This window comes from Rhagoletis pomonella, unplaced genomic scaffold, assembly GCF_013731165.1.
Source record: "Rhagoletis pomonella isolate Grant_MI unplaced genomic scaffold, Rhpom_1.0 Rhpom_scaffold_00003, whole genome shotgun sequence".
In the NCBI taxonomy this organism is placed as follows: Eukaryota; Metazoa; Arthropoda; class Insecta; order Diptera; family Tephritidae; genus Rhagoletis; species Rhagoletis pomonella.
Genome location: NW_023458557.1, coordinates 90,535,286 through 90,556,205, shown reverse-complemented (window position 1 = coordinate 90,556,205; position 20,920 = coordinate 90,535,286). Strand labels below are relative to the sequence as shown.

Genomic DNA, 20,920 nt, shown 5'->3' with positions numbered 1-20,920 from the left:
TCATTTTTCGACAGCTCCGAACCAGCCCTAAATTCCAAAATTTTTTATATGAATGTAATTCAAATTGAGCATTTGAATACATGTTTACATATGTACCTGTGGCGGTAGCTAAGCGTGCTTAGGTCAGCTTTGTGCAGATTAAAAGCGTATTTAACGAAAAAACCGTCAAACAAATATTTATTTAAAGTTTTTTTTTATTCTTTGAGAGTTTTTTAACACAAAACAGAGAGAGAGTTTTTTAACCCAGAACCACAGTTCGCTGCTCTTGAACTGGTGGGGATCTAGGTACTATCGGATGCGTTAATCTTTGGCGATCACCTGCAGGGATGTCTGGGTTTTTGTATTTTTGCAAAATACCGTTACGTGGGAGGTAGGCGTGGTTATTGTGCGACTTGTTCCCATTTTCAATACCATCCGTCCTTATCCCGAGGGAGATACGAGTACCAAGCATCTTTGAGATACATACATACATATGTATGTATGTATCGCTATTTTTGCTTGAGATATCGTGTTTTAATCGAATTCTCTTTCCATTCTGAGCATTTTGGTATACATACATACATATGTATATAATACATGTGTCTACATCTACTTCGATTCCTTTAAGCTGTTAAAAACAACCGTTATCCGAACAAAGTTAATGCATATGTATATAATAGGGTGTTCGATTATTCGCATGTTTTCGAAACCAGGTTTTCGGGTTATTCGAAAAATTTAAATTCGAAAAACACGCTTCCCGAACTTAAAATTAATAAAAAACTTACAATAAAACTATTAACAGTAAAGTAGCTTTTATTAAGCACTTTAAAGTCCAAGGGAAACATGCTTCCCAAAGACTTTCTCGGCTGATGAAAACTGTTCCTGTTTTTTATAAAATGTCCCATTTTTATTTAGTTATTTTTATCATAAAATTAAAAAAAAAAACAAGTAAAGTATTTGATCAAAACAAAAAAAATACCATAAATTAGAAAAATATTAGGTTTTGTAGAAATATGAGTTAAAGAAAACAATAAATTTTTGAAAACATTTTTAGAACAGATACATTAAGAAAAACTCTACGGAAAAAAATTTTAAAAACTACTCTTGTTTAACGGAGTTTTATGGAAAAAATGTCCTGTGTGAAATTTTTTTCTGAAAATTAACTTTTTCTTTAGGAAAAACATTATTTAGAAAAAATAAATAAAATATTTTTATTAAAAGCAGACCTCAAGAAACAAGAAAGATTTTTAACTATAAGCTTACGGTCGCGAAAAGATTAGCAAAGAGCAAAGCAAAATAAGTTAAAAGTTGTATTTAAATAAAAAGTAAAAAAAATATACTGATTTATACTGAAAAGTTCACGATTGGCCTTATTTTATTTTTTTTTAATACTTCATTGCGTTTTTTCTGCATTTTTCAGTACTGCTCTTGCCGCTGGCGAGGTGTATGGTTTAATATCTGGTCCCAGCATCATAAAAAAAAAATTCTTTTAATTAGCGGCCGCCCCTCGGCAGACAATGGCAAACCTCCGAGTGTACGTCTGAGCTTCTTAGGAGGTGGAGGTTAGGGCTATATTTTTAAAACTATTTGGGAGTTTCCCTTAAGTTGGAAAAAGACTTTAAAACTTCGAAAAACTCAAAACTTTTATTGGGAATCAAAATTTGTATGAAATGAAAAATTCGGTTCGTTCGACAAAAAAAAAATTCCGGTTTATTCAATAATTGGAAAATCAAGATTTCAAAATAGCCGCCTATAGATATCCAAAAAATCGCATGGAAACTGGTTCGGAAAAATCAAGTCAATCCCCCTAATATGTAAACTCTTGTGCACAAGTGTGCTCGAATCATAAATTATTGCGCATCATTCTGTTTTACAGATTTTGCTGCGACGTTAATACGTTGGCAAAACAATAATACAAAAATACTTTAAATGAGCGATTGGGAAGCGTTGGCTGAATATTTCGCTACAAAAAAAATAATAATGTGATAAAAAATGTAAAATATAGGAAGCCATACTACATAAATATATCGCACACGATCTTCAAAAGTGACACAACTCAAAATTTGGCATTTTTGAAATAATGCACTAAAAATGTACGCAGAGCTTTTATTTACCTTTCAACAAATTTTTGTTATAATTTGTTAAAAAAAAACCTTAGGTAAAATCCCCTTTGCCCATATGTTTAGTATGTGCTAAGAAATAGTTTTTCGCATTTTCTGACGAACGTGTAATTTTGAGTTGTGTCACTTTTGAAGATCGTGTGCGATATTTAAGTATGTACACATGTAAACACGTTCACACTTACATACGTACATCATATGTACAATACGCGATAAATATAACAACGAATCCGAGTAAACACTAGGCACAAGTGTAATCGAAAGATCTAAATAAAATTACAACGAACGCATAAACGTAGCATACACACCCACTTCAGTGCAAAGAGTAGTTAGTGGGAGTTGGTCAAAGAGATGAGAGTAGAGAAATGTTTACTTGAGCAGTCAACTCACAATCAACGCTGCTGAGCAACAGCTGATTGTTGGAATTTATTGTATGAACAACGGTCAACCAAAATTAAAAAATTCAAACCTGCATGCAATAAAATAGCAGAAGAGAGGTACCTAGTTAAAAAAGTGTATGTACTTTGCTTATAATTTAAAACTGTAGAACTGTGTTTATAAGAATGAAATGTTTTGGCAACTAAAGCCAATTCCGATCCCTTATGAGCTGAGGTAAACACCAACGCTTTTTACAATGGAGGAGTGTAGCATTGAAATCATTGTAAAGGGTTTCAAAAATCAAAGCTGTTAGGCTATTCAAGCATCAAACATTTTCACATGAAAAATATGGCGAACTTATTGGCTTCAAAGAAATTCGACTGCATTTCTTCTATCATCCTTTACGGTACGCATTATGCTATTGACAACGCTTGGACATATGAAAATTCCGTTACTATCCTATTTGGGCGCTGAGTTATAAGGACTAGTCCAGCGTTCCTTTTTGAAATCAGACTCCTCGCCAGAATTGCAGTCAAGAGCGGATGTGAAACCGTACAGGTCCTCGTCACCGGTAGACATACGCTGAAACCGGGTAATGCTCAGAACTTTGGAAGTCTCGCGTTATCCAGTTTTAAAAAGATCCAGCTAGGCTGATCACCGTTATGGGTCATATGACAGCTTGATCTAGTCCTGATGGTATTTAAAAAAAAACAGAGGGGTTTAGGCAACAGTTTTCTTTCAGCTGTGGATGTGTAAAGTAACTTGCTTGAATAAACCGCAAAAGCTGGCGGATCCGGAACCTAATTAGGCTTAGTAGTGCCTCCCTGTTTTTATGCACAGTGGCAACCACCCAATAAGCTATTAATCTAAAATTTTATTGGTAACTCCGGGGCTAGGCGTCATCCCTACATGCCGTCCCGTCTTGTTATCCGAAACTACGTTCCCTCTTAGAGTAGAGAAGTGTTTACTTGACTAGCCAACTCACAAACAGCACTGGAAGTAAATTTGCTGTAATCGAATTTAACTCCCAATTCAGTGTAGCCAAGATTTTTTATGGTATCTTCGTGGGAGAGGAGTATCTTGTCGATTTTATCTGCGTTTACCACCATACCTGGTTGTTGTTGTGGTTGTTACGGCTGTACTAAGGCCAGCCTAATTTGGATAGTCTAGCAATCTTTTTCATCAAGCTGAACTAACTGTAGGCTCAGGACTATTATTGTTTCTACGGCGTGGGATCAAGTGTGGTATTAGCTGAGTGGGTTTGAGTGTGCTGGGGATGAGATGGCTGATGTTTGGGGGAAGCCTCACAAGCCGGACATATATGTAGTACATGTCTGCATATTTGGTATGTCGAGGTCGAGTTTGTAGAGATACGAGTTCAGTCAACTGCAGAATCCAAATCTGAACTGTGCCATAATTACACAGTTACGTCGTCTTAGATGGGTGATGATTGGGCTCCAATTATCATATTCATTTGGCGTTGTCACTGCCGATGCTAATGGACTCTCTCTGAATGTCATTTATCACTTGTAGGTACTCCTTCGGGGGCAGTCTTAGTGTTACGTATGTCTGGAGCGCCTTTGGAAAATAAATTCTTATTTTAGATGTTGCTCGGATCAGTGATCGGGCCCAGGGCCTGCAGAGTGGTATTATGGATCTTTAGCCACTGGGACACAGCGGCCGGCTGCTGCTTGCTGAGTATTCTCCGACTGGGAGCATTGAGGCCTTGCTAGGTGGTCAGGTGGTCGTCAGGCAACATCAAAAGGCATCCCGTTGCAGTCTGAAGCACGGTGACTCGATTTGAATTTAGGTTCTTTTGCGATCTCATCTTGTTTTGATCGAAGAACCCTACCATTACTGGTCGAGCCGCCCACAAGTCTTTCTTTTCTCAACACAGACGCGTATGTTAAGCTGTTAAGCTTTGCAGGTAATACAAAAAAATAAGTGAGCCTTAGTTAGGATGGTTCGTCTGACAAATCTGAGATAGAACAGTTGGTCTAACCGCGCTAAGTTAGTACAGAGTAAGGTTTGTTCATCGAGGTCTCCTAGGTTTTCCAACGGCCTTCAAGATAGATTAGATTGACGGCTATCGACCAGTTGAAATGAAGTAGCCTGGGGCCATCGTTAATTTCAGCTATTCTGAAACTCCCATAAATAGTTTAATCCGAAAAGCTCTAAAAGCGCGACTTACCGTCGATAGATAACACAGGTCCACAAAAAAAATCGATGAAAGGTTCCTTTGACCAAACCTAGTATATCGTCGTTTAAAGTACAAAACCGCGTATCGTCATTCTGCAAAACCGCGTAACTGACATTAGCTGCCGAGAATTGGACTTGCTCACACAAGCTCTTGGCTCAATCCTTATCCATTCGTCCTGAAATATACTGGCCATTTTGAAATATGAGTGCTTTTACTCTATAGAAGATAATTTACATAATTCACATACACGGTTTTGCATTATCTTGATACGCGGTTTTGCATTTTGTTGATACGCGGTTTTGTACTTTAAACGACGATATGCTTTTGGGCTCGCTGAATACGAATCTGAAGTCCGGTTTGCTCCATCACGTCTAGATTTTCTCCTAACCTGAAATCCAAGGTGTTTTTTGAGGTTAGGAAAAAATCTAGACGTTATGGAGCAAAACGGACTTCAGATTCGTGTTCAGCGACCCCAAAAACACTAGGTTTGGTCAAAGGAACCTTTCATCGATTTTTTTTTTGTGGACCTGTGTAATTATTTCCTCACCCCACTTGTTGAGTCACTGCTATTTTTCTGCGCGCAACTGATAAAACAAATCAAAACAAACATCTATTTAAGCGCTGTTTAGACTGACAGCAATAACACAATCGAACTGTTCGAAAATAAATCAATTATATGTAGAAATAATAACGAATCAATAACGAAAAAAAGCGAAACTCTTAGTGGTAAATAATTTAAAAATATAAAATAATAAAACTAAACTGCTGAGCAACAACATAAAAATATAATATTAGCAATAAAACAAAAACAACGAACATCAATAAAAGCAGAAGAAAGTCCAAGCTCTTCAGAAAGTTAAGTTGTCTGTATAAAAACAAAGCAATCAAATTATTCAAAACATAACACAATTCAAAAAACACTAAAAACTAAAAATACTAGAAATAAACAAAACACATAAAAATAAAGGGACGCATAAACAATAGAAATACATACATACATATATACGTAGTAACAACGAAGTCTCCGAATGTGTGAGCAGGTTCGCTGACGTAGCTAAAGCAACTATACCAGCTATTAGCACGCAACAGTCGAACAAGTCCGGCCGTGCCAGATAGTCACAAAACACGGCAAGCGCTAAAGTGATGTTAAACCAATTGATGTTTAAAATAAATAAAATCGTTTAAGTAGTCTTTGTCGTCGTCAACCGCCGATACGAACTGGATTTAACAAAGTATCGGTACAGTATTTAGGTCAGCTGCTCAGGCAGGCCAACTAAGGAATATATACATATGTACGTAAGTATATTGGAATTGGCGATTGCGAAATCAACAAGCTGTGCGGCATTTAGAGCACTTCGGTGTTGAAGTTTAAAGGGCTGTGGGCCAAGGTAGCTGTACAAAGACCAGACCCAAGACAATCAGATCGATAACGGCTGGAGAGATTAGAAGGATTTAAGCTGAGCGAAGGTACTAAAAGGCTCCCTGCTTAAGTTTAGCGAAATATGTACTTGGAAACCCGAGGAGCCAAATTTTGTGCGCAAAGGCTAACTAACGAAAAGTTTTGCGATAAATGCACCAATATAGTATTTATAGAATAGCTAGTAAAATGGGGAATCTAAACTAAAAAATCGTAATACACAAAACAGAATTTAAAAACAAAACTGTCATCGAACAGGTCATTCCTTAAACAGTACGAGCTACGCAACGAATACCAAGGAAACACCGGCACACGCACCAGCAACCTCGCCAGCCATAAAAAATTAATCAATCGAACGTATGACTGACTCTTGACTCACAACTGCGAACAGCTAGGCAACCGCGCCTTCAACAGCTGATCAGTGGAAGAAAAGAAAAAACAACAACAAACAAGAAAAACTCGCCAGCATATTACGAGAAATACCGCTATCAACACGCATAGCGCCGCGCAAAAATATGAAAACGTGAATGACAAAAACACTAAATAAAATAAATAAATTAAAATCGAAAAAAAAACATTTTGTGCAAATTCAAGTTATTTTGGTTATTACAGGAATTCAGTGGATGAAAAAAATAAACACGCACCAAGTTACAAAATAAAGTAATAAACGAAGAGTGAGCTAATGCGAAAAAATTGCAAAAATTGAGAGATAAAAAAATTAAAAAAAAAAACAGAGTTTGCAAAGGCTGCAAAAAAAAAACAAGAAACAACAAAAAATCGTAAACATTTTTATGAACATTTACAGTTACGCTTTGCCAAGTGTGGAGTAATTTGTAATTGTTACAAGCTACGCGCAATATTTTTTTTGTATTTTATTAATTTACACCTACCAAAAAAACAAAAAACACGCTTTAATAAAATAGTGTGATGATGTCGCCATCAGATAGCCTGCTGCAACGTTTGCTTGCCAAACAAAACAATAACAGCAACTACGTAACACAAAATTTAAACTGGCTAACATATCTTACGATGCTGCTGATGCTCTTCGATATGCAGTTCAAGCGTGCGGAAGCGCTTAAAGTGACGGTAAGTTGCATGCCAGCAAAAAAAAAATGCATTTCATTATTTACATAAATGAATGTTTAAAATTTGAAAAAGATAGTACACACATGCGCATATGCATACTACATATATAGAGATAGATGTACATTAGACTGTGTCAAATAAAACGACTTTATTTAACCGACTTCAAAAAATGGAGCAAGTTATCAATTCTTCGGAATATTTTTTTTTATGTATCACAAAAAAAAAAACAAAAACCAATCAGATTATTGCAAATTTTGGAAAATAGGCGTGGTACCGTGCACTTCTGACACATACATAAGTACATCTCGTTAACCGATTTATCAATATCTACGAAACTCGGTGGAGTTATTGCCCTTGGTACAGAAAACTAATATGTTGAACATTTTGGAAAACGAGATAACGACACTTTCAGAAATACGTAAACTCCTATACATATTTCAATAATGAATAAGGATGCTAATTTTAAATTAATACTTACAATAATATCTTAACAAGAAATATGCAAGACTATTATGGAATTTCGGAAAATGGGCACTACGCCGCCCACTTATGACTACATGTGTATGTAAGTTCATATCGGTAAACGCTTTATCGCTTTCTACCAAGCCCAGTTAAATTAAATATTTCGTTAAGTCTAATTGTGAGCATATTATCAAAAAAAATCTAAATCTGGGGAAAACCCCAGGGTATGAATAATAGCCTGGACAATATCCTGCTGAGATTGTGCGATATCGTCAACTCAATTGCAATTTTGCTTCGCGTAACAGTTACAGTAACACGTAATGGCAACACAAATACATGAATCAGTGTTTTGACAAAATCGTTTTGTCAGTATCGTTTGAACGGCTATCGTTTTAAAGTTACGTGATTCATGCCCAGCTTTTCATGTAGTTTACAGAAAGGTGAAAGAAAACTATATTTAATACGTGCGCTCGATGTATAAAGTTCGGTTTCGCCCAAAATTATACTTAATTACTTAATATTTGTTATACATATTTATTAAAAAAAAAAATTGTGGAAAATTTTTTTACATTGAAAAATCTTATTTCCGTTAACTGAAAAATGAAGATAAAGGGCTGAAATTTTGCCAATTTTTTTTTTTTTATGGCCGACAACAAAATTTTCATATGGGACCGAAAGAAAAAAAATAGTCGCTTGACACAGTCTAATGCACATACATATGTAAATACGTTAAGGGAAGTGTTGTGACCAGCTCGCAGTCGAAAAAAGAGCAAAAAATTGAACAAAATAGCATTAAATTATCACATTTCTGTTTGACTGCGCAGCTGGGTAATTATTGGTTGCTTTTAGGGGGCTCGTCCAGAAACAGACCTTCAAATATACATACATAAATGTGTATATACATACATACTTGCATACATATTTAGTACATATGATGTGCTTGTGTTTTTATGTTTTGGGAGCGCCACTAGAATAGGTACCCAGTACGAACAGAAACTAGTTTATTGATGTTCAACCAGTTTTTTACCCACCACAACTAATTGAAGATCTGACTTTCTTCCTTGGAACGAACTGTATACTTTAACATGGCGATGTCGTAGGAAGCAGTCAATTATCCGAATTTGAATTTGATTTCAACTACTTTAAGATGTATTTGGCTTAAATCACTTCAAAGTCAGTATGTTTCCAATTCAAATTACTTACTATTAAATGCTGTAATAGTTAATTGCCCAAAGTTAGATGATTTTTCAACCAATATTGAAATATGTAAATGTATGCAAATGTATCAAAAGTGTAAGCATTTGGTTTATCGCATGGAGGCTGCTAGATGATTATACATCAATTTGAAGTTAGTTGCTACATAAGCAGAAATAAATTATTTTTTCTGAGGTAGTTGGTAGCTATGCCGTGCTGGGTACATACATGAGATACTTTAAATATACATACATACTTATATCGCATTTTGGGGTGCAGCGAAGGGTCTAGAAAAAATACCAATGCCTTAATAAGCACTACATACATACAAATGTACCTGAATCGCATCAATATAAAAATTAATTCGTTCTCTTCAAGTTCGTGTCATACATACATACATATGTACATATGTAAGTACATACACCTGCGTTCAACTAATTAGAAACAAAATTCAAAATGATATTGTTTGCAAATTATGTTTATTTTTTTTTTTTTTTTTTAATAATTTTCATTTCAAATATAATTCAATCTGTAACAGAAACCACTTGCTTGCGAATTTTGCAAAAAAATTTATCAAATTTCAAAAAATTGCCATCGAAATTTCCAAATTTTTAATCAGAATATTTAGAAAATTTTCGGGTATGCAGTTCTGTAGCCCATTCAAATCAACATATCGAGAGCTAACCGCCAAAAAAAACGTAATTTTTGATGCAGAAATGCATTTAGATAAGAAGTTCTCGTAGACCCCTTTCAAAAATTTACTGGTTTCGGTAGACCCCCTGCTGATACATTTATAAATATTCCCAAAGCTCATAAAAAAATTAAATGGGAAGATTAGATCTAACTATGTAAATTTGCATCGCGGCAGAATTCAAAAACTAAACTCGGAGTGGCCAAAATAAAACTAAAATATTTTCTTATGTTCTATTTATAAAAATAATGTGATTACACACTTGCAGGTTTCAAAAAATAGAGTTCGTAAATACATCAAAATACTCTCTCGATCCCTCATGACCAGGGCTCGGAATCTCATGGAAATGCATGTTTTTATTGGGCATGTTAAAATCGAAATGGTTAAGTTATCTTTACGAATCATGAAATTTTCTTTGAAATGGCATTCAATCGTTAGTGTATATTTTGCAGAAAATGAATGACTTTGCATATTTTGCAAAAAATACCTATTTCTGCATATTTATTGCGAATAAGTATTTTACAATAAATGTGGTTTTTGAATATTTTTGCTTTTTCTCATTTACAACCATTTAAATTTAGGGCGAAATCTCTTGCCAAAAAAAATCCATATAATTTTTTCTTAAATATTCATCTGAATATCTTCTCGGATAGCCAAGCGGCCATGGAGGTACTCTCTTCTACCTCTGTTAGATCTCAACTAGTGGAAGACTGTAGGAGCGAGCTGGCCTATACATATTTCTGATCAATACGAAATTACCCTAATATGGTTCCTGGGACATAGGGACATTTACGGAAACGTGGCAGCGGACGAACTAGCAAGTTGCGGCTCCGCACTGAATGTGTCCCACGCGGTGGACATGGGCGCTTCGCTCAGGGAGATAAAAGCAACAATTACCGAAATGTATCACTCCAAGGCTAAGCAGATGTGGAACCGTACAGGATCGTACAGGATTACCCGGCAATTCTATGTGTGCTACGACCCACTTAGACGAAAGCTCTCTTAGGAATGAGCAAAGAAGCACTGGTCCTTTGGTGTACACTGCCGAAACAAAGTGTTGGCACATCAAACTTTTCACAATATATGCAACCATTTTTATTCTAATATTTTTCTGATGGCGACTTCGATAGCCGAAGGTGGGAGTGCTAAAACTGGTCGCGGACCGAGGAATGCTTGGTCTGGCCAAATGGTCAGATGTCTCATAACCAGGTACTCCAGAGTGACCTGGCACCCAGAGTGATACAACCTCGTTATGTTCACCATCATATTTTAGTCGAAACTTGCATTGCCGAACTAGTGTGGAAGTACTTAAATAGAGGGCTGGTCAATGCCTTAAGTGCATCTTGGTTGTCACTGCAGACACATAAACTCCTTCCCCTCCACCTATGTTGCACCACGTAGTCCATGGCTTTGAGTATTGCAATTACCTCAGCCTGGATGACCGAAGCATATTATCCCCAAACATAAAAGTGAAGCTTATCCCCATTAACTTCGAAAAAGACCCCAAATCATGACCCAGAGTCAGTTTTGGAGCCATCAGTGAAGGTTCTACGATGTTGAGTCTGGTCTCAGTAATGGAATTAAACCAGCATTCAGTTTCAAGGAACTCATAATCATAGAATCTCTTCAACAAAGGTAATGGTGGCGTACTATACTGTAGGATTGAAAAGAGACAAGTGCTTAAATCTCTGCCGCCAGCAATTTCCGCCGCGCCCACTCAGTTTTATACCAATATCCGGTTATTTTTAGTCTGCAGGTGGCCTTTAAGGCTTCCCCACCTATGAAAACACAAAGTGACGGTAACTGCAGCAGTGCGTCAAGAGCACTATACACCACTCAAAAGAATTAAAGTTAAATAAAGAGGCTATTTATCAAGCAACCATTTTGGTTCTTCACTATCGAAACCAGATAAATTTTCGTGCAAACCCACTTACAACTCATGGACCCCCAAATTTTTTTCACACCAACGTAGACCCCCGTAGACCCTCGTCGAGTCTCCCGTGGACCCCCGTCGACCCCCGTCGAGTCTCCCGTGGACTACCGTCGAGTCTCCCGTGGACTACCGTCGAGTCTCCCGTGGACCCCCGTCGCGTCTCCCGTGGACCCCCGTCGAGTCTCCCGTGGACCCCTAGTGGTCCACCTGGACCACTTTGGGAATCACTGATTTAGATGCTCTATGAACATTTCTGCATCAGAAAGAAAACTTTGAAAAAAATGTCGCTTACGTCTTTTTAGCGGTTAGGGCTCAATATAGATTTAAAGAACTAGAGTAATCGGCGTATCTCTATTCCCCTGTTTGAGAGCTCGTTCACAATATCATTGCCTGGTATGTGCCGATACCTATAACCAGTAAATAATGAATTCCTGTTTACCTGCGAGTTCGGCTTGGAAGACACTGCAATGGACTAGGAAGCGGAAATACTTTTGTATACCTAGTTGGTCCGACGACACGCCTCCGTCGATCTTGTCCAACATGAATCCATCAGAGTAAAACCGATTAGTCAGTGAGTCCCAGAACGTCCTGGGTCTTTTTTTCCCTGCTAGGGATTCATACTTTATACATTTTATCGAATTTAATGTGATTGCCATGCAGAAGGCCGTATTTTCCGGCCGGCGAAGTCTATTAAAAATGTAAGTGTGACTAAAGTGATTCGCTCTATAGCTGTATAATTTTGGCGCTTATTTGCGCATATTTTAGTTTAATAGTGATTGATTTCATAGCTTAAATGGACTACCTCTTCATAGAACAGTATACGCCTAATCACAACAGTAATATACCGACTAGGGACTATGATCCAATTACGCCCGATTAAAAATAATAGATTGGCGCACACACACATAGGGGAGGGACCTACAGTTTTACGCCGACTCCGAACGGCGATTGTATTTTTATGGGAAGTTGTCTTTCATGGCATAAATACACTCAGAGGTTTGCCATTGCCTGCCGAGGGACGACCACTATTAGAAAAAACTTTTTATTTTTCGTTTTTTTTTATGTTAGTCTGAAACTGGGCTCGATCCCAGGCCCTGCAGAATGGTAGTGCGCACTTCTAACCACTACACCACAGCGGCCGCCCGATCGCTTCTTTAGAAATATAACAGGCTATTGAGCTTTCCACCATAGATATTCTTTGTATTTTCTAGTAAATAGTACAGGTTCCGTTTTGCTTGGGTTTACACCTCGAGCGGAATCCTCGGCTCACTTTTTCTGAATTTATTACCTTTTATAGCCTTTAAACCTTTTCGCACATAGTGTGTAATTTTCAACTACTTTTTTATAATCAATCCTAATACTTTTCATTTTTTTCTTCTGCTCTTTTTCAGCCCAAAATGATATCCAATCACAATTACCCAGTCGAAGAACACATAGTTCATACACCAGATGATTACATACTCACAGTTTACCGAATACCTGATTCGCCAAAGCTGCGTAGGACAGCGAATTCGACTGCTATTGCGCGCACCTCCAAACCGGTCGTCTTTCTTCAGCATGGTATTCTTTGCGCCTCGGACGATTGGATACTCAACGGTCCAGATACATCGCTGGCATATATGTTCGCCGATTCGGGTTATGATGTGTGGCTGGGCAATGCGCGTGGCAATACCTATTCACGCCAACACAAACACAAGCATCCAGATTCATCAGATTTTTGGAATTTCAGTTGGCATGAAATCGGCATCTACGATTTGGCTTCAATGCTGGATTATGTGCTGGCTGAAACGAACGAAACTGCTGTGCATTTTGTTGCGCACTCACAAGGTACAACCACATTCTTCGTGCTCATGTCCACACTGCCTTGGTACAATGAGAAGGTGAAGACAGTGCATCTGCTGGCGCCTATCGCCTTTATGCGCTATCATTCGTTTATGCTCTCCAAATTGGGTGGACTCTTTTTGGGTTATCCAACCTTCTTGAGTTGGGTGCTAGGCGGTATGGAGCTGCTGCCAATTACCAGTGTACAGAAGCTTTTGTGTGAATACGTGTGCTCGGTGGGGTCTACGTTCCGATTTTTGTGTTCGGGGATTTTGGATTTCATCGGCGGCTGGGGGACACGGCATTTGAATCATGTGAGTAGAGAAATGAAAAAACTTAAATACTGTAAATACTGTAAAGCTGTTGATGTCTAACGATATAAACCCCGAGATTAAAGGTTTCAAATAAGCCGAAGCAACAAACTTATTATTTAGATGGTTTTGAAGTTTATTAAATTCATCTTGAATAGGTAAGCGTTGGATAGAGATATCTTCTCTACAGAAACTGCGTCTATTTTTGTGTGCTGTTTGTGAATTTTTTCCAGCTAAGCGGCTGAAACGCACTCTCCTAGAGACCTTTAATAAGGCTGCTTGCGTTCAATGAATATGTTAGCCATTAAGTTAGGTTGTATTACAAAAGAAAGTGCCTAACTGCCTTAGGACAGTATTGATTTCGAGATAAGGGCCAAAATCACGTTATCCCTGATCGAACGATTACTTGTTTCGAATCGAATGAAATAAAACAGGAGCTAATTATGCATACAAATTCGAAATTTAAATTCGCTTTTAATTATAGCAGAGTGACACAGGGTAGGGTGGCCCAGCGGCTTAAAGACATTGCCAGAGTAAAAATTTCTGTTAGTACAGCAAATTCACATGGACAAATACGGTATAAGGCCTCTCTAACTCGTATATTCTATTAGACGTTGATTGTTCAACTGCATCCGGAACCCAAACTCTTCCTTGGAATCCGGAAGTTTCGGATGTTACTCAAACCTAAGGTCTTTCGAATTAGAGGTATCGGTGTCATTCCGGTTGCTTCTTCATACTATAAGCTCTTGAATGATGAGTATCAACTCACAACGGAGTTCTCTTGTCGTTCTTTTATCTAGTATTTAGAGATGTGTGAGATACTGTCATGAGACCACTTACCGACTGTGGACTTCGGTGGTTCAAGTCCAGTTCAGTGCAGCACATTGACTACGCAGACGACGCGGCGCCTCGGCTTTATGATCTGCCTTATATAGGCAACACTGTACGAAGAGAACCTAAGGAGAAAGGTTTGAGAATGAGCTTTAGTAAGACCAATGTTCCAAGTGTGCCAGCGAAGTATTGTGGGATGGTGAGGAATTTTGCATACATTGACAACGAAGTTACCCCCAATGGCGGTGCTGACGAAGACACCGACCGCTGCGAAACAACAAGCTGAGCTCTCGATACTGTTGTTTGGCAGTTCCACTTGGAAAATCACTTCTGCAATAACCAGGAGCCTGCATGTTTCCTTAAACAGCTGTCTTACAATGGTACTCCGATTTTTAGTAAAACAATCTCAAAGGAGCAGTTTCTCTTAAAGGTTAACGTTTGACGATTGACGTTTGAATTCGAAGAATCCCCTAATCGGTAGTAGATGCCCTATGTCCCGCCTGGGCTTGTGTGTTCTATTCAAATGTAACTCCTTCTACTGCAGTTTCGAGCGCAATGGCAGTCCAATTGCTCGAAAATTAAGTAGCTGTCCGTGGAGGACTTGTTTCCTTCTTCTTAATTAGAGTATAACGAAGATGACGGCATGCCTTCCGACGTTTTTCACCTTCTTGACATATCTACGTAGTTTTATTACCATGTTGGCTTTTAAGCTTGTAGTGAACCGAAACTCTTTCAGAATTTTTGAGTTGACGACGCACTTAGACGATGTTTCTTTGGATATAAAAAAGGAAAAGGTAAAATAATGGTCGACTTCGGCTATGCACCATGCTTTTTCAAGTCGCCCGTTACTTCCTTAACGTGACGAGCTCCGGGTTCATGCTGGGATATTATTTTTCGGGAGTTTATTTTTCGTTTACGCTAAGCATCCGTCCCACCGGTCAGGTTCATACTAAACGGATGGAAGTAGAACATTTCCGTTTTTCTCTGCTTCGCGCGGGTAGCTCCGTCCCACCAAATATTATTATTACTAGCGTAAAAGAGTAGGAGTAGAACCTCCCCGCAGCCTTCAAAGAGTTGAAGTACAACATGCCTATCTCCTAATAGCTAGCATCAAGAGTATAACTTACCCTAGAATACTATCGATTAGTTTCGAATCGATGGCCCTTAGGTCACCGGTTGCAGGATGCCACTATTGTCTTCTGGCGAGGTATTTATGGGACTCAAACGGCTTTCCTAAGGCAATTGTTTGACCTTAAACTATATCGATAATTATTAGGAAATCGATAACGATGTCGGTATCGGGTGTAATATATCGGAGAAAATTTCAATAAACCTGTTAGATCATTTCTTTTAAATAAATTCTCATTTAAAATATCGACTATATAAAAAAATTTATAATAATTTTCAAGCAAAAAACAAAACCAACTTCAATTCTCATATAAAAATTTAAGATTATCGTTAATTTCTTCATGATCCGATGATCGGATGTAAACCAAATTAACATGGGACCTCTTGTGAGGTAACAACTTTCCTTTAAAAAAAAATAATAATTATAGAAATCGGTTAACGTGGTCCAAAGTTATGCGGTAAAATACATAAAAAAATATATTCCGACGAATTGATAACCTTTCTCCGTTTTGTGAAGTCGGTTAAAAATTGTGATGAATCCCACCTTCTTCACCAAATCCGTATTCCATACATGTCTAACATTTGATTTACAAACTTTTTTTCCTTCCTTCAGACACTGCTGCCACACGTCTGTGAGACTCATCCCGCCGGTGCCTCGACCACGCAAATCATTCACTACCTCCAGCTATACAATTCGGGTGATTTCCGCCAATACGATCATGGCATCGAATTGAATAAGAAGTATTATCAACAAGAAACACCACCATCATACAATGTCCATCAGATCTCTAGTTGTGTACATATGTATTATAGCAACAACGATTACATGTCCGCCGTCGAAGATGTAGAATATTTGGCGACACTATTACCTTGCGCGGAGCTCTATCGCATACCCTATGAAGACTGGAACCACTATGACTTTTTGTGGTCGATAAATGTTAAAGAAGTGATAAACGATAGAATTATCGATAAAATTGACAGGCATGAAATGGAAAATTTATGAGATTTACATAGTATATACATATGTATTTGTTTCCTCGGTTTCATGAAGCAAACACACGTAGTCAAATTATGTGGTATATTAATTTTAAGTGACGAATGTAAATATTTTTAATTTTTTTTTTTTATTTGCGTATAATTTTAGTATTATTTCACTATTTAAAGAAAGAAGAAAAACGAAAAGAACGAGAAAAATTTATATAAATTACATATATATATATATATATATAAAAAAATGTACATACATACCTTCGATATGCTGTGAGACCAAAAAAAGATAGCACAAAACTAAATTAGTAGAAGTGTGGCATTTTTATACGCAAATACTGAAAGGATTGTGAATTTTTTTGGTTAAGAAATTAGACAATACTTTAACGTTTAATCGATATGCCAAGGATAATGCTACATTAGACCGTACCAGAAAAAAAGTTCGCCGTACACCCCAGACTCTTAAGTCTTTTTTTTCCGAGCTTACGGGTTGGCTTTTTACGTCCTTCGATCAATGTTCTTGTCTCGAGAATACAACTTTTTATACCGAAATTCATAGATCTCAAATACCCCGTGCCCCGTTCCAATACTTACCGCCCAGGTCTCAGTTCTTATTACCCTGACACAAAGCTCACCAAACAACATTCAAGTTTTGAATTTGATTGTTGAAGTTGATTGTCGAAGGTTCGGTGCCACCGAAAAAATTTAAAAGGGCGATCCCTAGGTTTGGCAAAAAAATAAATAAAAAAATCGAAATTGCCTTTCAAAAATACTTTTAACTTCGGGGTGTACGACGAACTTTTTTTGTTTGCTTGTAAGGTGGCACGGCCTAATGTATGTACACATACATGTGAGAATTTTATGTACTTGATGTAAATATGTAATTAAATATGACAAAATTTAGCAATAAGTACCTATGCTGGCCACACAAAACGCTTTTTACGAGTAACTATGTAATTAATAAAAATGTTAAAAATTACGTATAAAAACATATCTTAATCCTTGTTTAATTTACCAACACGTCGTCTATACATATATGTAGTAATAAAATTGTAACAGGCAAATGTGTGTAAATTATAGACATTAAAGGAAAATTTATATAGGGGGTCTTTATTAGAGCAACAGAAGCCAAATCAACAATTTTTAGAATTTTTGTCTGTCTGTGAGTCCGTATGTTTTTACGCGCATCACTCGAAAACCAAAACATGGAATTGAATTTCGCCGTTTTCGCCGATGTATTGCTATAAGTTTAACTTAAAACATAAAACAAAAATTTATTTGAGAGTTGGCTGTAAAAAAAACTTATGCAGGCTTACAGCCGAAAATATTTTTGCGGACGGTTGCCACCTGTTTGAAAATTTGATTTCAATTTAATTGATAAGATACATTAAAAAGTTAAAATATGGATATCAAACTAAATAAGTTTAAGAAATTTTACTGCCGAAAATATTTTTGTCGCTCAATTAGCGACTGTGAATACTTTTTAATCGCTCATCCTTCTATTGCTGTTTTTTAGTCGTTGGAGTTTGCGTTTATAAAATTTACACAACAAAGTGGTACTATAATGGATAAAAAGTAAGACAATTGAACTGGAAGTGGTTAAAAATTTTGGAATTTACATATATATGTATGTGTCTGAATTACAGGTCAAAAATTGTAAGCAACAAAAGGCAACTTGCTCGGAATGGAATGGAATTTGCTCCGCTTCTATTGTGAAAGATATACAACAATTATTGTGCATATAACTCCGGCTATGCCATCTACAGTGTTTTTGCGCAGAACCAACATCAAAGTTTACAAAAAACTGCATAATTTAAAAATTAACTAGTGCTCGGAAATTTGAACTCTTTCTTTTAAAATAAAAAAGTTTAATTCTTTCACTACACGTGTACATATGTTAAAGTTTTTAAAATCGGGTTTGGTTCAATAGGCAGACACCTTTTTTATAAATATGTGTTATATTTTAGAAATAAAAGAGACTGATATGTACTTGGGTTTGATGCATTTCCGAATAAGGGATATTTGTTATTGTAGGCGGAAAATTTTAGACCATATAACCCGATAGTACAACCTAAATATAAACGAGTATTTAAAGAGGTGACATTTGTAAAAGTGTTAACAGCGCCCGCCGTTTAGCTTTACCCTCGGTAGTAGAAAAGTTTTGGCTTTCAGGTACATCTTCATCGTCGTCAGTCTCAACATCTTCCCTTATTTGGAAGTTATCGTCTGGCTGCTTTATTAAAATGTTGTGTAAGATCGCACACACCATTACCCAACTACAGGCAAATTTTACCGAAGAATCATCTTTAATCGGAGTTCTTAATTCTTTTAAACTGCCGAAGCGCTCTTTCAGCAAACCAAAACAATGCTCAATCCTTATTCGAAATTGACTAAAGATTCGGTTAAAAGAACTTCGCTGCTGAGCATTGGATTCCGTGGAGGTGACTCTGAAAGGGGTTATAACAGTGCTCGTTTGTTTATGAGCAATGTCAGCTGCCAACCATTCTGCTCCTGTCAACATATTTGAAGCTTCGGTGGTCAAAGTAGAGTTGTTGTAGATTCTGGCATCATGTGCACTGCCAGGATACCCCAGAACTACATGACGAATGCGTAGCTTATGGTCGCACACAGCTTGCACTTTCAAAGAGTACATATGCTTCCTTGAAAAATATGCTTCAGGGTCGTCAAGGGGGTTTTCTGCTAATTTTATTTCAGTCCCGTCCACATAACCAACACAGTGGGGTAGTTCGTGAAAAGTTTCAGATACTAAATTTTGACGCTCAGCAGCGTCCGGTCAGTACACAAATTTTGTTCTCAGCTTTAAAATAGCTCCCTTTGATCATGTTCTATGAAAATCTAATAAATTATATATGATAAAACAAATACATACATACTATATATGTATTTTATTTTGTGTTCAACCTGTATTGCTCCACCATCACTCACACCAAAAAAACTCGCAATTTTGCTAACCGTGGCTTCCTCACCACTCGAACCCAATCGGTATAAAACAATTAGGAGTTGCATTTCTAAGGGAAATTGCTTACAAGACCGCGGAAAGTTAAACACAACATCGCCCTTAATTAAGTCAATAATGGCTTTAAATGTTGACCGGCTGACACGCGCAATTCGGATGAATCTCTTTTCATCCAAGTTTGGCAATACGTCTTGTATAAAATGCTGGGACTTAGGGACTAGAGGTATACGCCGCCGGGCCACGCCGCCGCCGCCGCCGTTTTTTGTCATTTCTCACGCGCCGCCGCCGAGTTACGAAAATATCGGCGCGGCGGCGGCGGCGGCGGCGTTCGGCGCCTAGGGAATTTTGTACAAAATTTTCATGTTGTATGCACATTGAAATACATCGTTTGAAGGAACTAAATACTACTCGTATAAAAGCACTATTTTACGAAATGAAAATTACATTTTTAAAAGAAGTTTTTTTGGCATAATTTGGGCCACTGAACATTTAAAAAAAAATCGTAACTCAGAAAAATATATAGGTAACATGTTTTTCGATCGACAGCGTTTATTACAGTTAAATTAGGGTCGAATAGGGTAGAAAAGTTTTTTTCCTAAGTAGTGGTCAAACCCCAGGAAGGTTTTGCTCCCGCGCATCGCAATATTTTCTACACAGAGTTGAAGTCCCCCTTTTTGGTAAAAATTACTATTATTTTGCATTACATTCTGTTCTCCTTAGAAAAATTTGGCACTTAATATATTATTGGAAATTTAACTATTTATAAGCCATATAAACAGTGGGTCAAAAAGGCCCGTTGTGGTGGGAGTTGATGGGTTAAACTTTTGGAAAAAAGTAGGCCAACCTTATTTTCAATATATAACCCGCAAAAAATCGTAAGAACTCCGTAATTTAACATAACGGTTGAAAGCTTATTGCAAAACTTTATTGATAGCGACATAAATTACCCCAATAACTTAACCTTTAAATTTTTTTATTTCTTTAAATTGAAATAGTACATACGCATTTTTAGAGTACATAGAGATGTATGTATATTAGGGTGCCCATCGAAAATCGTTTTTTTGTACCTTAGTACTACATATTTTCAAATTGTGGAAATTATCGATGGTCAAAATTTAAAAAATTCATTGAAATTCAAGCAAAAATAGTCTCTCAAAAACTCATGAATCTAGAAAATCGTATTTTCTGACCTAAATCGACAGGCCGCGACCTCTAAATGGCCTTTAAAAAATCTATAAAAATAGGCAATAATATTTCTCATAAAAACGAATCAAATTAGGGGGTAGGGTCTTTAAATTTTCAAAAAAAATCATTTTCAATGGGAAACCTAATGTATGTATATACTATATAGACTTTCTTCTGTTCGCCCATCCATCAGCAGCAGTTACTCAACATTTGAATTCAA

General features: G+C 37.1%; 1 protein-coding gene across 3 annotated transcripts; it reads left to right on the top strand.

Moving 5' to 3' along the window:
- Nucleotides 1-5,753: 5,753 nt before the first annotated feature.
- Nucleotides 5,754-16,700, top strand: LOC118735757 (lipase 3-like). 3 transcript variants are annotated; one of them, XM_036465703.1, is made up of 3 exons: nt 5,754-5,973; nt 12,852-13,595; nt 16,165-16,700. In XM_036465703.1, exons 1-3 carry the CDS (start codon nt 5,968-5,970, stop codon nt 16,552-16,554), a joined length of 1,140 nt encoding a protein of 379 aa, XP_036321596.1. In that variant the 5' UTR covers nt 5,754-5,967; the 3' UTR covers nt 16,555-16,700. The 3 variants fall into 3 exon arrangements, with proteins under 3 accessions (XP_036321596.1, XP_036321595.1, XP_036321597.1); XM_036465702.1 differs by lacking the exon at nt 5,754-5,973 and adding an exon at nt 6,821-7,180; XM_036465704.1 differs by lacking the exon at nt 5,754-5,973 and adding an exon at nt 10,908-11,162.
- Nucleotides 16,701-20,920: the final 4,220 nt, after the last annotated feature.

What these genes read in the sequence shown, in the direction of transcription:
- LOC118735757 (XM_036465702.1), top strand. Translation starts at nt 7,022, where the DNA reads ATGATGTCGCCATCAGATAGCCTGCTGCAACGTTTGCTTGCCAAACAA. An exon ending in CGGAAGCGCTTAAAGTGACG is followed by an intron (nt 7,181 to 12,851) that starts GTAAGTTGCATG and finishes GCTCTTTTTCAG; the next exon opens with CCCAAAATGATATCCAATCA. An exon ending in GGACACGGCATTTGAATCAT is followed by an intron (nt 13,596 to 16,164) that starts GTGAGTAGAGAA and finishes TCCTTCCTTCAG; the next exon opens with ACACTGCTGCCACACGTCTG.